The sequence below is a fragment of the Danio rerio genome, chromosome 24 (genome assembly GCF_052040795.2).
Source record: "Danio rerio strain M-AB ecotype USA chromosome 24, GRCz13ab, whole genome shotgun sequence".
Classification (NCBI taxonomy): Eukaryota; Metazoa; Chordata; class Actinopteri; order Cypriniformes; family Danionidae; genus Danio; species Danio rerio.
In genome coordinates, this window is record NC_141044.1 from 65,001 (window position 1) to 77,500 (window position 12,500).

The window sequence follows — 12,500 nt, forward strand, 5'->3', positions numbered from 1 at the left end:
CAAGCGTGTGGCGTATGATGCCAGATCCACCATCATGGTGAGCTGCTGTCCTCCACTAATGTAATCACAATGTTCTGTCAGCGCCGGCCGGCTCCACACGGATCATGTACACACACACACTCTATGAGGACAGGTCCAACCTGGCCTGGTTCTGCACACACACGCACACGCACACACACACAGTGGCTGTAGATCTTCAGTTCAGCTCATGTGGTGTTTTTTTGATGTGTGTGTGTGTGTGCGTGTGTGTGTGTGCGTGTCCGTGTGTGTGTGTGTGTGTGTGTGCGTGTCCGTGTATGTGTGTGTGTGTGTGTGTGTGTGTGCGTGTCCGTGTATGTGTGTGTGTGTGTGTGTGTGCAGTCTGTTTTCCGCAGTTCTCCTCTGCTGGGCTGTTTCCTCTTCGGCCTGCCGCTCGGGGTCATCAGTCTGATGTGTTACGGGATCTGCACGGCCGAGTCTGACGACGGGACGGAGGATCTGGAGCTGATGAAGGCTGAGGAGGAGGAGGAGGAGGAGCGGCTGACAGAGAGAACAGAAGAAGAAGAGGAGCAGACGAACAGAACAGCAGAAGAAGAGCTGACGGAGAGCAAGAGTCCTGCAGAGAAGAAGCTGGATTAACAGCAGCCGCTTCAGTCTCTCCTCCAACACAGACTGGCAGAACACACACACACACACACACACACGTGCGGATCTGCAGCTCGTTAGGTCATTAATCATCAGTGTGACGAGCTCTTCTGATGGAGGAGTGGACGGAGAAACTGCAGGACCAGAGGATCAGCTTCAGTCCAGCGCCATCTTAATGAGCCCGCGCCACTGCCACATGTGTGTGTGTGTGTGTGTGTGTGTGTGTGTGTGTGTGTGTGTGTGTGTGTGTGTGTGTGTGTGAGAGTGTGTGAGTGTGTGAGTGAGTGAGTGAGTGAGTGAGTGAGTGTGTGTGTGTGTGTGTGTGTGTGTGTGTGTGTGTGTGTGTGTGTGTGTGTGTGTGTGTGTGTGTGTGTGTGTGTGTGTGTGTGTGTGTTTATTTCTGACCAGCAGAGGCTGACTGTGGTCATATGCACTGAGCGACTGCACTGAACACACACACACACACACACACACACACACACACACACACACACACGTGCAGCGCTGCAGGTTAAGCTCAGTTCAGCGGGGCTGGTCTTCATCCCTCTGTAGGGTGCTACTCTTCATCCTGTATCGCCGGTAGTGTCGTCTGTGTGTTTGTAGATAGTAAAGGCTTCATGTGTCCGCTGTCCTCAGCAGAACCTCCTCAGAGACGCTCCACTGCCTTCAGGAGCAGACCAGCGTCAGGACCGACTCCCAATCTACTGAAGCACATCCCGTCCTGCAGCCGCGGAGCCGCGCATGCTAATGAAGCCACGCCCTGAAGAAGAGCAGAGCCACAGTTCTGAAGCCGAGAGACCAGTCTGATTGGCTGATCTCAGATTAAAGAGTGTGCCTGATTGGCTGATGCTGATTAATGAGTTCTGATTGGCTGAAATAAGATCTATTTTTCCTGAAGTGACGTTTCCATTTTGGGCTGTGCGTCTGGATGCCGGAGTGCTCAGCAGCGTCTGGATGTTTCTGCTGGTTCAGCTGTAGTGATGGCGTCATGTTGACATCTGTGCCGCTCTGCCTTCTCCTCCCCGTCAGTGTCTGTTCTCAGATCAGCCGTTCTGCTGCTCAGTGCAGCGTCTCGCTCTCGTTCTTCTCTCTGGATCTCGGTTCTGTTTGTCTGTAAGTGTCTTCATGAGCTGAGTGATGGACGTGGATCTCCTCCATGCCTCATGTTGTCCTCCAGCTCAGCGTGTGTGAGGAGAGAGCGGGGTGGTGTGTGTCGCTCCTCCATCTGCGTCTGGTGCTGAATGTGTGGACGAGCTCTGGCAGTGTGTTCTTACTGTTACTTTAACGTGTGTTTCAGTTCTTCATCATGTTTCTCCTGTAAATGTACGAGCTGCAAACTAATAATGCTGATTTCAAGATTAATAAAGGCTGTTTGACTCTTGACTGTGTGTGTGTGTGTGTTTGTGTTTGTGTTTGTGTGTGTGTGTTTGTGTTTGTGTGTGTGTTTGTGTGTGTGTGTGTGTGTTTGTGTGTGTGTGTGTGTTTGTGTTTGTGTGTGTGTGTGTTTGTGTGTGTGTTTGTGTGTGTGTTTGTGTTTGTGTGTGTGTGTGTGTGTTTGTGTGTGTGTGTGTGTGTTTGTGTGTGTGTGTGTGTTTGTGTGTGTGTTTGTGTTTGTGTGTGTAACTGTAGTGCTGTTGTCATGATCAGGGTTATGTATGATGAGCTGAGCTGGATCTGTGCAGATGTGATGATGCTGATCCGCCTGAATGTGCAGAATATGATCAGATGATGAAGAGCTGTGATGATGATGAGGGATCTGCTAACTTGTGGACAGCGTTTCCTCTTCAGCTCTGGGTGACGTGCTGCAGATGCTGTAACACACTCTGCAGTTGAGCTGTGAACACGCTGTGGAGTGTGTGTGTTTTCCTGTGGTAGGAGTTGACTCTCCCCCTCATGTCCTGGCTGAAGCGCTGCTCTGTTTCAGGATAAACCCGGTCACACAGGACAGGATAACAGGACAGTGTAGATGTTCTGAAGAGCCCACATGGACCCAGCAGGAGCAGAAGATGCTGGAGGTGAGCTCTGTTTTCCAGCACTCTTCACTCAGCGGAGGATAAGGAGTGCTGAGAGGGTCTGCAGCTCTGGGGTCTGCGGAAAACTTCAGTGTGTTTTATTTTCTGTCACAGTCATATTTTATATACATTACCTGTGTGTGTGTGTGTGAGAGAGAGAGAGAGAGAGAGAGAGTGTGTGTGAGCGCCCTCTACAGGCTCCTCCTCCTCCTCCCGGTAATGGCAGCAGCGGAACATCAGCCGTTCTCTCCGTGATCAGCACCAGCGGATGCGGCGGGCTCTGCGGCTGAATCTCGCTTCAGGATTACCGGGCGCCGGTGTGTCGGTGGCTGGAGATGCCGCGGCCCGCGTGTTTTCCGCGTTTCTCCGGGAAGTTTGCTCATCTGTCTGCGGTGAAACACTCCCGACATGTTTGCGCTGCTGCGGAGACCGAAGATCACCTGAACATGTCGGCGCTGGAGCTCATCGTGTGTGTGTTTAAGAGAGGGAGAGTGTGTGTGTGTGTGTGATCTGAGGCGTCATCGATCGCGCTGATTGACGACGGATCGCCTGTGATGAAGATGAGCAGAACACACACTCACACACACACACACACCTCCGCTCACTTTAATGGATTACTGAGAAACTGCGCGGATTTTCCTGACACTGAAGGGATTACAGACTCATCATCATCATCATCATCATCATCATCACTGGAGACTGAAGGCAGACCATAATAATCCTCATCTCCAGCAGGACACACACACACACACACTCAGCATCAGCTCTCCAGCATCTCTGGCTGTCAGGATACTCTGCTCTGATTGGCTCACCGCGGATCGATGACGTGGAAGCAGGAAATGGAAATATGTTGAGGACACAATGGTAAACACACACACACACACACACACACACACGCGCACACACACACACACACACACACACACACGCCTCTGCTTTCAGCATCAGCTGCAGACATGAGCAGCAGTTATGAGAGATGCAGACAGAACGGGAACTGTAGACTGTACGTGTGTGTGTGTGTGTGTGTGTGTGTGCGCGTGTGCGTGTGTGTGCAGGATGTCTCTGTTCCCCTGGTTTCGGGTGTCAGAGCTGCGTCCGTCCGGCTGATCCTCCAGAGTCCTGCTGAGCTCAGTGCTGGAGGTCAGAGGATGAGCAGCTCCTGACTGAAGTTCACCATCAGCAGAACACACACACACACACACACACCACCATCATCATCATATAGACTGACGAGAGCTGCGAGAGTCATCTGATGATGAGCAGCACAGGTTTAGCAGGGGAACGTGTGTGTGTGTGTGTGTGTGTGTGTGTGTGTGTGTGTGTGTGTGTGTGTGTGTGTGTGTGTGTGTGTGTGTGTGTGTGTGTGAGCTCTGCATCAGCTCATGAACACTCAGATCTGCTCATCTTCACAGAACTGCAGCTCCGGCTGTCTCTCCTGATATTGATCCTGTAGATGTGGAGCTCAGAGCCGGAGCGGTCAGCACACACGGCCTTCATTAGGCTGCACTGGACTCTGCCTTCCTTCATTAAAGCTTTGATTTTCAGCAGATCGCCACAGTTAGACCGGTCTGACAGCTGCTTTTGTGTCTCTGTGAGGACATCTCTGTGGTCTCTGACATGGCTGTGAGAAATGGAATAGATGTGTAAAGACCGTCCATAACTAGACTGACACAGAACGATCCGGCCGGCTTCACGTGTGTGGTCATTAGTCCCTGAGCATGTGCTGACGGCTGTGTTTTTGGGCTGTTAGACTTACGTCAACACTAAAGTGATGTTGCTCATGAAATAATAATAACAGCAGTGTTGGTCTGTGTTGGTCTGTGTTGGTCTGTGTTGGTCTGTGTTGGTCAGTGTTGGTCTGTGTTGGTCTGTGTTGGTCTGTGTTGGTCTGTGTTGGTCCATCATCTCAGCTGCAGGTTTTCACTCATATTTGTTCTATTTTCCAGCAGAGAATCAAACCGTGGACACCAAAGAAAGCCCTTGCAGTCGACCCGCTGGATGACACCTGAGGAAAGCTCCAGAAGTGCATGTGAAACCCATCCTGAGTGCAGGTGCGGAGTGGAGCTGTAGCCCAGAGGAGCAGTGCTGGAGATGGTGCGGCCCGCCGGCTGCAGGTCCATCTGCTGGCCTGCGCTCTTGAACACCCTGTTCCTGGCAGCGGCAGCAGCCTTCTCTGCGCTCTTCAATGCCTCAGGGAGCGATATTTTTAGTGACTTTGGGCAGTTCCGGCTCAGGGAGAACGGGCCGCCAGAGCTGCAGAAACTGCAGGACAGTAATGTTCACCCTAACCTGTACTTTAACCAGGATGATCTCGCAGTGTTGAGGCAGCGCTCCGCTACAACTCACAGCCACATCTTCAGAGTGGTGCGCAGCGCCGTGTCCACCATGCTGACCGCCGGCCCGCTCTACATGCCGCCCGCAAACCACGAGGAGTTCTCCAGCAAGTGGAACGAGATTTATGGAAACAACCTGCCGCCGCTAGCCCTGTACTGCCTGCTGTACCCAGAGGACTCCGCCGCGCTGCGGTTCCTCATCAACTACATGGACAGAATGGCGGATTACCCCGACTGGACAGTGACCAGTGCTCCCAAAGACGATGTTCCTGTGGCTCATTCGCTCACTGGGTTTGCTACTGCTTTTGACTTCATCTACTCGTTGCTGGAGCAGCAGCGCAGAGACCGCTTCCTCAAGAAGATCTGTGCTGAAACTCAAAAGCTCTACGAAGCATCAACGTACAGAAGCTGGGGGAAACAGTTCCTCCAGAACCACCAGACCACTAATACCATTGCTGTCCTGACCGGAGCTATAGTGGTGGGGGCACACCAGGACACAGAGTCCATGGGCTGGAAACAGGTCTCTGTCAACTACATGGAGAAGACGATGTTTCTGTTGAGTCATGTAGTTGACGGCTCTCTGGACGAGGGAGTGGCGTATGGGAGTTACACAGCAAAGTCCATCACGCAGTACGTTTTCTTAGCACAGCGCCACTTCAGCATAGACCACACGCAGAATAACTGGCTGCGCAACCACTTCTGGTTTTATTACGCCACTCTGCTTCCAGGGTTCCAGAGAACCGTCGGTATAGGGGACTCCAACTATAACTGGTTCTACGGGCCAGAGAGTCAGCTAGTCTTTTTAGATTCTTTTGTGATCAAAAACGGGTCAGGGAACTGGCTAGCGCAGCAGATTAGGAAGCACCGGCCTAGAGATGGCCCCATGGGTCAGTCCTTCGCCCAGCGCTGGACAACCCTGCACACAGAGTTCATCTGGTATAACGCCAGCCTCGCTCCGCTGGCCCCGTACGGCTACAGCAGGGCCAGAATGCACATATTCTCAAACTGGGGCGTGGTGACATATGGGGCGGGGCTACCTGTTGCCCAGGGCAACACCTTTGTCTCATTTAAATCCGGCAAGCTGGGCGGCCGGGCAGTGTTTGACATTGTTCATGCGAAGCCTTACTCGTGGGTGGACGGCTGGAACAGCTTTAACCCTGGTCACGAGCACCCAGACCAAAACTCTTTCACTTTTGCCCCTAATGGGCAGGTGTTTGTGTCTGAGGCTCTGTATGGCCCCAAGTTCAGCTACTTAAACAATGTGTTGATGTTCAGCCCTTCCCCAACCAGCCGGTGCAATGCACCCTGGGAAGGCCAACTTGGAGAGTGTGCTAAGTGGCTGCGCTGGACAGAGAGTGGCGTGGGCGACTCTGCCGGAGAGCTGATCTCGGCTTCTGCCCACGGGGAGGCGCTGTTCGTGAGCGGGGAGGCGGCTACTGCGTACTCCTCCGCTCTGGGGCTGAAGAGCGTATACCGCGCCCTGGTGCTCCTCAACTCGCAGACCCTGCTGGTGGTGGACCATGTAGAGAAAACAGAGCACTCGCCAGTTAACACGCTCAGCGCTTTCTTCCACAATCTGGATATTGACTTTAAATACGTGCCGCACAGGTTCGCAGACAGGTACAATGGGGCTCTGATGGACGTGTGGGACGCTCATTATAAAATGTTCTGGTTGGACAGTCGGGGCCACAGTCCAGAAACACAGATTCAGGAGGCAGAGCAGGAGGCCGAGTTTAAGAAGCGCTGGACGCAGTTCATCAACGTCACCTTCCCCTTCACACACTCTGTGTCTAGGATGGTGTACGTGATGCAGGGGCCGTACGTTAAAGTGTCCGACTGCAAGTTCCTCGAGAGCAGTAAAGACGGCCTCAGAGTTTCTCTCGTAATCAACAATACTGAGAAAATAGTTTCAATAGTGACTAATCACAGAGACATCGGGGCGCGCTTCAGCTTTCTGGGGTTCGGGGGTTTTGCTAAAGTGGAGGACAGAGGACAGGTGGTGCGCTTCGGCCTGGGGGCGCAGCAGGTCTCCACACACTTACACACACACAATCATCTGTTTGACTTTGGGGTCACAGTGAATGTCGCAGCTGGAGCAATACTGTGTATAGCCATTGTGTTTCTGACCCTGCAGCGCAAGTGTTATGTTTGCTTCAGCAGACTGATGCGTTACGCTTTGCTCTCAGTCTTAATGCTGTGGATAACCGAGCTCCTGTTGGTGTCTAGCAGCTGCGATCAGCTTCTGTGCAGGGTAAAGTGGCACGGAGCGGGCACAGACCCGGAGCTTCGCCAGCAGGTGCCCACCCAGCAGCAGCAGCTCCTTCTGCCCACGGTGGTCATCACCACACTGCCCGGCTCCGGCTCCGACATCCTCAAACACCTCTTTTACAACAACTCAGACTTTGTGTACTTGCGCATCCCCACAGAGCACCTGGACATCCCCGAGACAGAGTTTGAGTTTGACTCTTTAGTGGACGCCTGTGAGTGGACGCGGGCAGATGCCCAGTGTGGGCGCTTTAAGATGGTCCAGGGCTGGCTGCAGTCGCTGGTCCACAACACACACCTGTTCCTGCAGAGCGTCCCGCTGCGGGCGGGGGGGCGGCCGGACGGGGATGTGGAGTATGTGCGTGAGCTGCGGAGACACACAGTGGACTACCCCAACGCCCGTGCGGTACTGAATCTGTGCAGTGGCTCCTGGGCACTAAAGCTGCCCTTCCTGCAGGAAGCCATTGGCCCGTCTCTGAGGGCCATCTATGTAGTCCGGGACCCGCGGGCCTGGGTTTACCTAATGCTGTATAACAGCCGGCCCAGCCTTTACTCGCTCAAGAACATTCCGCAGCACCTGTCCCTCATCTTCAGGCAGGACGGTGCCAGTGAACGGTGTCCGAGCGCCTTTGCTCCAGAGTTCGGGCCGCTGTCGCGGCTGGTCTCGCGCTCTGAGAACAGTGCTGTCCTGCTGCTGGCGCACCTGTGGCGGGCTCACACTGCTGCCGTGCTCAGAGTCTCCGCTGGATTACCTGAGGACGCCTACCTGCAGCTCCGGTTCGAGGATGTGGTCCGTCAGCCTCTGGAAACTGCAGAGCAAATTCACTCGTTCCTGGGAGTGCCCGTCTCTCCGGCGGCCCTGAATCAGCTGATGTTCAGCACCTCCACAAACCTGTACAGCCTGCAGTACGAGGGGCAGGTTTCTGCCTCCAGCATGGACCGGTGGAGGCGCCGCATGCCCCGGCGGGACGTCCGCCTGATCGAGCACACCTGCGGGACCCTGATGAGGACGCTGGGCTACCGCAGGCTCAGCCACGGCTAGCTGTGCTATTGTTGTTGTATTTTTGCACAAATCTGAGTGGGAACCGGCACCAGAGCTGAATGTTAGTGTGTGATTCTGCTTCATGTCTACCACAATGCCTTCAGGATGGGTGTGTATGCAGTTGAAGATGAAATGATTTTCCCTCCTGTCAAAATTATTATGCTTCAAAAATTTAACAAGGTGTTTTCTCTCACAGATTTCGGTGGCAGGAAGTCTTTGATTTGAGTTTGGCTGCAATAAAAAGTTTATATTTTTAAGCTCAATGGGATGATTAGACCCTTTAGACCAGGTGTGGCCAACCCTGTTCCTGGAGATCCACCTTCCTGCAGATTTCAGTTGCAACCTATATCAAACACACCTGCCTGTCATTATCAAGAGCTGTTCAGTTCCTCATTAACTGGTTCAGGTGTGTTAGATCAGGGTTGGAGCTGAACTTTGCAGAAAGAAAGGTCGATCTCCGGGAGCAGGGTTGAGCACGCCTGGTCTAAAGGGTCCAATCATCCCATAACATAAGAGTTATTAGAAAAGAGTTATCAGAGCTGTGTTTGTAAATGTGCTGAGGAAATATTGTGTGAAATTGAGTTCTCTTCACAGGAGGGCTGGAGATTTTGTCTTCAACTGTATGTATGTATATATTACACACACACACACACACACACACACACACATATATATATATATATATATATATATATATATATATATATATATAGTTTAAAGGTAGATTTACACAACACCATTTTCAACCAAAAGTATGTATGCATTTCTTCTGTTAATTTACTCTTGTGTATTTGGTGTATCTATCTGACCTGTCGCATTAATTAAATGACTGTCTAATTAGTCGTTTGCTTTAACTGTGACTGTTGCAGTACCTTTAGCAGGCACAAGGGGGAGACACACTGGCAGACAGACACTAGAGCATGCAGACACTTGTACATTAAACAGAATCTCATTAATCAACAATCAAATCTGCTAAAGACTCAGTTAATCACCATCACCGTTATTTAATTAACAAAGTACAAATGAGCGCCATGATGATGCAGATGAGCTGTTTCTGTAGGCCAGAGCAGCCCTGCAGGAGTGAGGAGTGTTTCTGCACAGCGCCACCTGCTGACACACACACACGCACACACGCACAGCAGGATGTTGTGTTGTTGTATTCATGGGTTAGAGTGGATATTGATTGATTTAACACAGTTTCAAATTATTTTTCACTCAAACACACACCTGCCTGTAGTGTCTGTTGTGCTGTGCTGTAGACAGAGAGACGGACGATTCAGTGTGTGTGTGTGTGTGTGTGTGTGTGTGTGTGTGTGTGTGTGTGTGTGTGTGTGTGTGTGTGTGTGTTTTATGTTCTGGTTGCCAGATCAGCGCCCTGACTCCTCTGTGTGTGTTCAGCGGACGCTCTGCTTGTGTTGAGGGTTGTGTTTGTGTCTCGGTGGTCTTCTATCTCTCGGACACAATAAAGATGCTCCTTATCTTCTGACCTGTGATCAGATGCAGAGGTGTGTGTGTTTATCTGCTGTGAAGGCGTCACCTCACACATTTACAAACTTGATATTTTAAGTTATACAAACTGATTTAAATCAGTCGCTTTCAAAACAGAAATTCAAGAATTACACACACACACACACACACACACTCCTACTGAGAAAAGAAGACTTCACATGTATGAATAACACACACACACACACACACACTTATGGTTTGTCTGCTTTTAGAGGATCAGGGCTGGTCAGCAGAACACACTGATGCTGGAACACACACTCCTGCTGTAGTTTCAGTGGAGTGTGTGTGTGTGTGAAGGAAATCTAGTCTGACTGTACAGGAATGCATAGAAGTGTGTGTGTGTGTGTGTCTCTGTAACTTCATTAGTGTAACAGGACGCACATGCTTCAGTCTCTGGATCAGATGCTTCATAACGTGATGCCAAACCTCCGTCCACACACAGCAGTCTACATGTGCAGCGGACACACACACTCACACACACACATGCAGAGATGTTCCCCCTGTACCTGGAGTCTCGGTGAGTCCACATCTGTGTGTGTGTGTGTGTGTGTGTGTGTGTGTGTGTGTGTGTGTGTGTGTGTGTGTGTGTGTGTGTGTGTTGCAGTGCAGTAGTCTTGTCTGTGAGCTGCTGATGAGGTGTAGGCAGGGCAGGAGTGTGTGTTTCTACTGTATTATCAGTGTGTGAGCGCAGCTGAAACTGAGGCCTGGAGGAACACACACACACACACACACACACACACAGTCTTTTACAGCACTGAGGAAGCGCAGGCGGTGTCCTGATGAAGCGGCACACACTCACAGTCAGACCTGCATTACACTGCAGCGGGTTCCTGACCTGATCCGTCTGCTAGACCACTGTGAACTGCCTGTTCACCGACTGAACGTCTGTGTGTGTGTGTGTGTGTGTGTGTGTGTGTGTGTGTGTGTGTGTGTGTGTGTGTGTGTGTGTGAGTGTGTGTGTGTGTGTGTGTGTGCGTTTAAACACTGAAGAAGCTCAGAGCTGTGCTTTACACTGTACTCATCAGGGTTACAGTACTTGTCATTGGTAGTGTAGTCGTCATGGTTACAGTGGTGTTCAGGGTTAGTCGCCATGGTTACAGTACTTGTCAATGGTTACTGTAGTCGTCATGGTTACAGTATTTGTCATTGGTTACAGTAGTCGTCATGGTTACAGTATTTGTCATTGGTTACAGTAGTCGTCATGGTTACAGTAGTGTTCAGGGTTAGTCGCCATGGTTACAGTACTTGCCATTGGTTACAGTAGTTGTCATTGTTACAGTACTCATCATTGGTTACAGTAGTCGTCATGGTTACAGTAGTCGTCATGGTTACAGTAGTCGTCATGGTTACAGTAGTGTTCAGGGTTAGTCGCCATGGTTACAGTACTTGCCATTGGTTACAGTAGTTGTCATTGTTACAGTACTCATCATTGGTTACAGTAGTCGTCATGGTTACAGTAGTCGTCATGGTTACAGTAGTCGTCATGGTTACAGTAGTGTTCAGGGTTAGTCGCCATGGTTACAGTACTCATCATTGGTTACAGTAGTCGTCATCATTACAGTATGGTTACAGCAGTCGTCATGGTTACAGTAGTCGTCATGGTTACAGTGGTCAGGGTGAGGACAGTGGTGTGAGCTTCAGATCAGTGGCCGTGTCTGCTGCTGCATATTATAGGGTCAGCTCACTCAGTAATGCAGTTCTGTCATCAGTTACAGGCACAAGGGGCTCTAACCTCGATGATATTTAATTGGTTTATAACTGATTTATATGTATTTATGATTATTAAGAGGTGTAACTCCCAGTAAACACTCTGTAGTTATAAAAATACTTCTAATCCGAGTACATTTAAAGGTTTGACCGGTGCTTTTTTTAAATAACTACTGTGAGTTTATTTGGATATATCTATATAATTGTCTAAGTCAGAATAAAGTCGGACAAGCCATTAAAATAATGACCATCAGCCTGACCAGCGAACTGGACTTCCGGCCCGAGCGATCAGCTGACAGACGCATGAGTGTGTCCGCGGTGCGCATGCGCAGTGGCCCGCTGGAGGCAGAAGGAAGATGGCGGCGTCCTGAGTTTTGTGAGTGAGTGGAGCGCAGTCTGCAGTGTGGGCTTCAGTTCGGCATCAGCGACCGGTGGTAGACGGCAGTACCGGAGCACCGGAACACCGGAGACTCAACCGAGCCGCGACCGAGAGCGCGGAAACACAGGTACAGCAGCGGGAGAGGGCGAGAGAGAGACGGGCTGCGGGCGGAGAGATCAGGCCACTGCCGACACACACACACACACACACACACACACACACACACACACACACACACACACTATACACAATCACACACTATACACAATCACACACTGCAGAAACACCAGGGTACAGAACACAGCAGCGGTCAGTGTGTATGTATGTATGTATGTATGTGTGTGTGTGTGTGTGTGTGTGTGTGTGTGTGTGTGTGTGTGTGTGTGTGTGTGTGTGTGTCGGTCAGTGCTGCGGTGATGGAGCGGGTCAGCAGCCTCTGACAGCTGTGTGTGTGTGTGTGTGTGTGTGTGTGTGTGATGTTGGGATATATTCGTGGTGTGTTGCTGTAGTCTTGCTCTGCTGTTTTTACAATGAAAGTGAAGCTGAAAGTGTTTCTGTGTGTGTGTGTGTGTGTGTGTGTGTGTGTGTGTGTGTGTGTGTGTGTGTGTGTGTGTGCGCGCGCGTGTGCG

General features: G+C 51.0%; 3 protein-coding genes across 12 annotated transcripts in view; all 3 read left to right on the forward strand.

Annotated features, from left to right (window-relative positions):
- tmx3b (thioredoxin related transmembrane protein 3b) overlaps positions 1-2,005 on the forward strand; it is an 8,273-nt gene extending 6,268 nt beyond the window's left edge. Inside the window, 2 exon segments of the mRNA NM_001045561.2 lie at positions 1-37; positions 361-2,005. The exon segment at positions 1-37 is cut by the window's left edge and continues 32 nt beyond it. Coding sequence (NP_001039026.2) covers positions 1-37; positions 361-618 — 295 coding nt within the window. The 3' untranslated portion in view covers positions 619-2,005.
- An 824-nt stretch (positions 2,006-2,829) lies between these two features.
- On the forward strand, positions 2,830-8,936 carry dselb (dermatan sulfate epimerase like b). Of its 2 annotated transcripts, none has more exons than XM_087308978.1 (2): positions 2,830-3,500; positions 4,586-8,936. In XM_087308978.1, the coding sequence occupies exon 2, from the start codon at positions 4,728-4,730 to the stop codon at positions 8,274-8,276; it is 3,549 nt and encodes a 1,182-aa protein (XP_087165104.1). In that variant the 5' UTR covers positions 2,830-3,500; positions 4,586-4,727; the 3' UTR covers positions 8,277-8,936. The 2 variants fall into 2 exon arrangements, with proteins under 2 accessions (XP_087165104.1, XP_087165103.1); XM_087308977.1 differs by having other exon boundaries at positions 4,583-8,779.
- Positions 8,937-10,173: 1,237 nt separating this feature from the next.
- Positions 10,174-12,500, forward strand: part of dnajc13 (dnaJ homolog subfamily C member 13) — a 29,275-nt gene continuing 26,948 nt past the window's right edge. For 4 of the 9 annotated variants that reach the window (XM_087308960.1, XM_087308957.1, XM_087308962.1 and 1 more), the window contains exon 1: positions 10,227-10,302. In XM_087308960.1, the coding sequence (XP_087165086.1) occupies positions 10,277-10,302 (26 nt within the window). In that variant the 5' untranslated portion in view covers positions 10,227-10,276. Of the gene's footprint in view, positions 10,303-11,820; positions 11,999-12,500 lie in introns of those variants that run through there. The other 5 variants (XM_087308963.1, XM_087308959.1, XM_087308964.1 and 2 more) reach the window with 2 other exon arrangements.

Coding starts and splice junctions, on each gene's coding strand:
- dselb (XM_087308978.1), top strand. CDS start 4,728: ATGGTGCGGCCCGCCGGCTGCAGGTCCATCTGCTGGCCTGCGCTCTTG.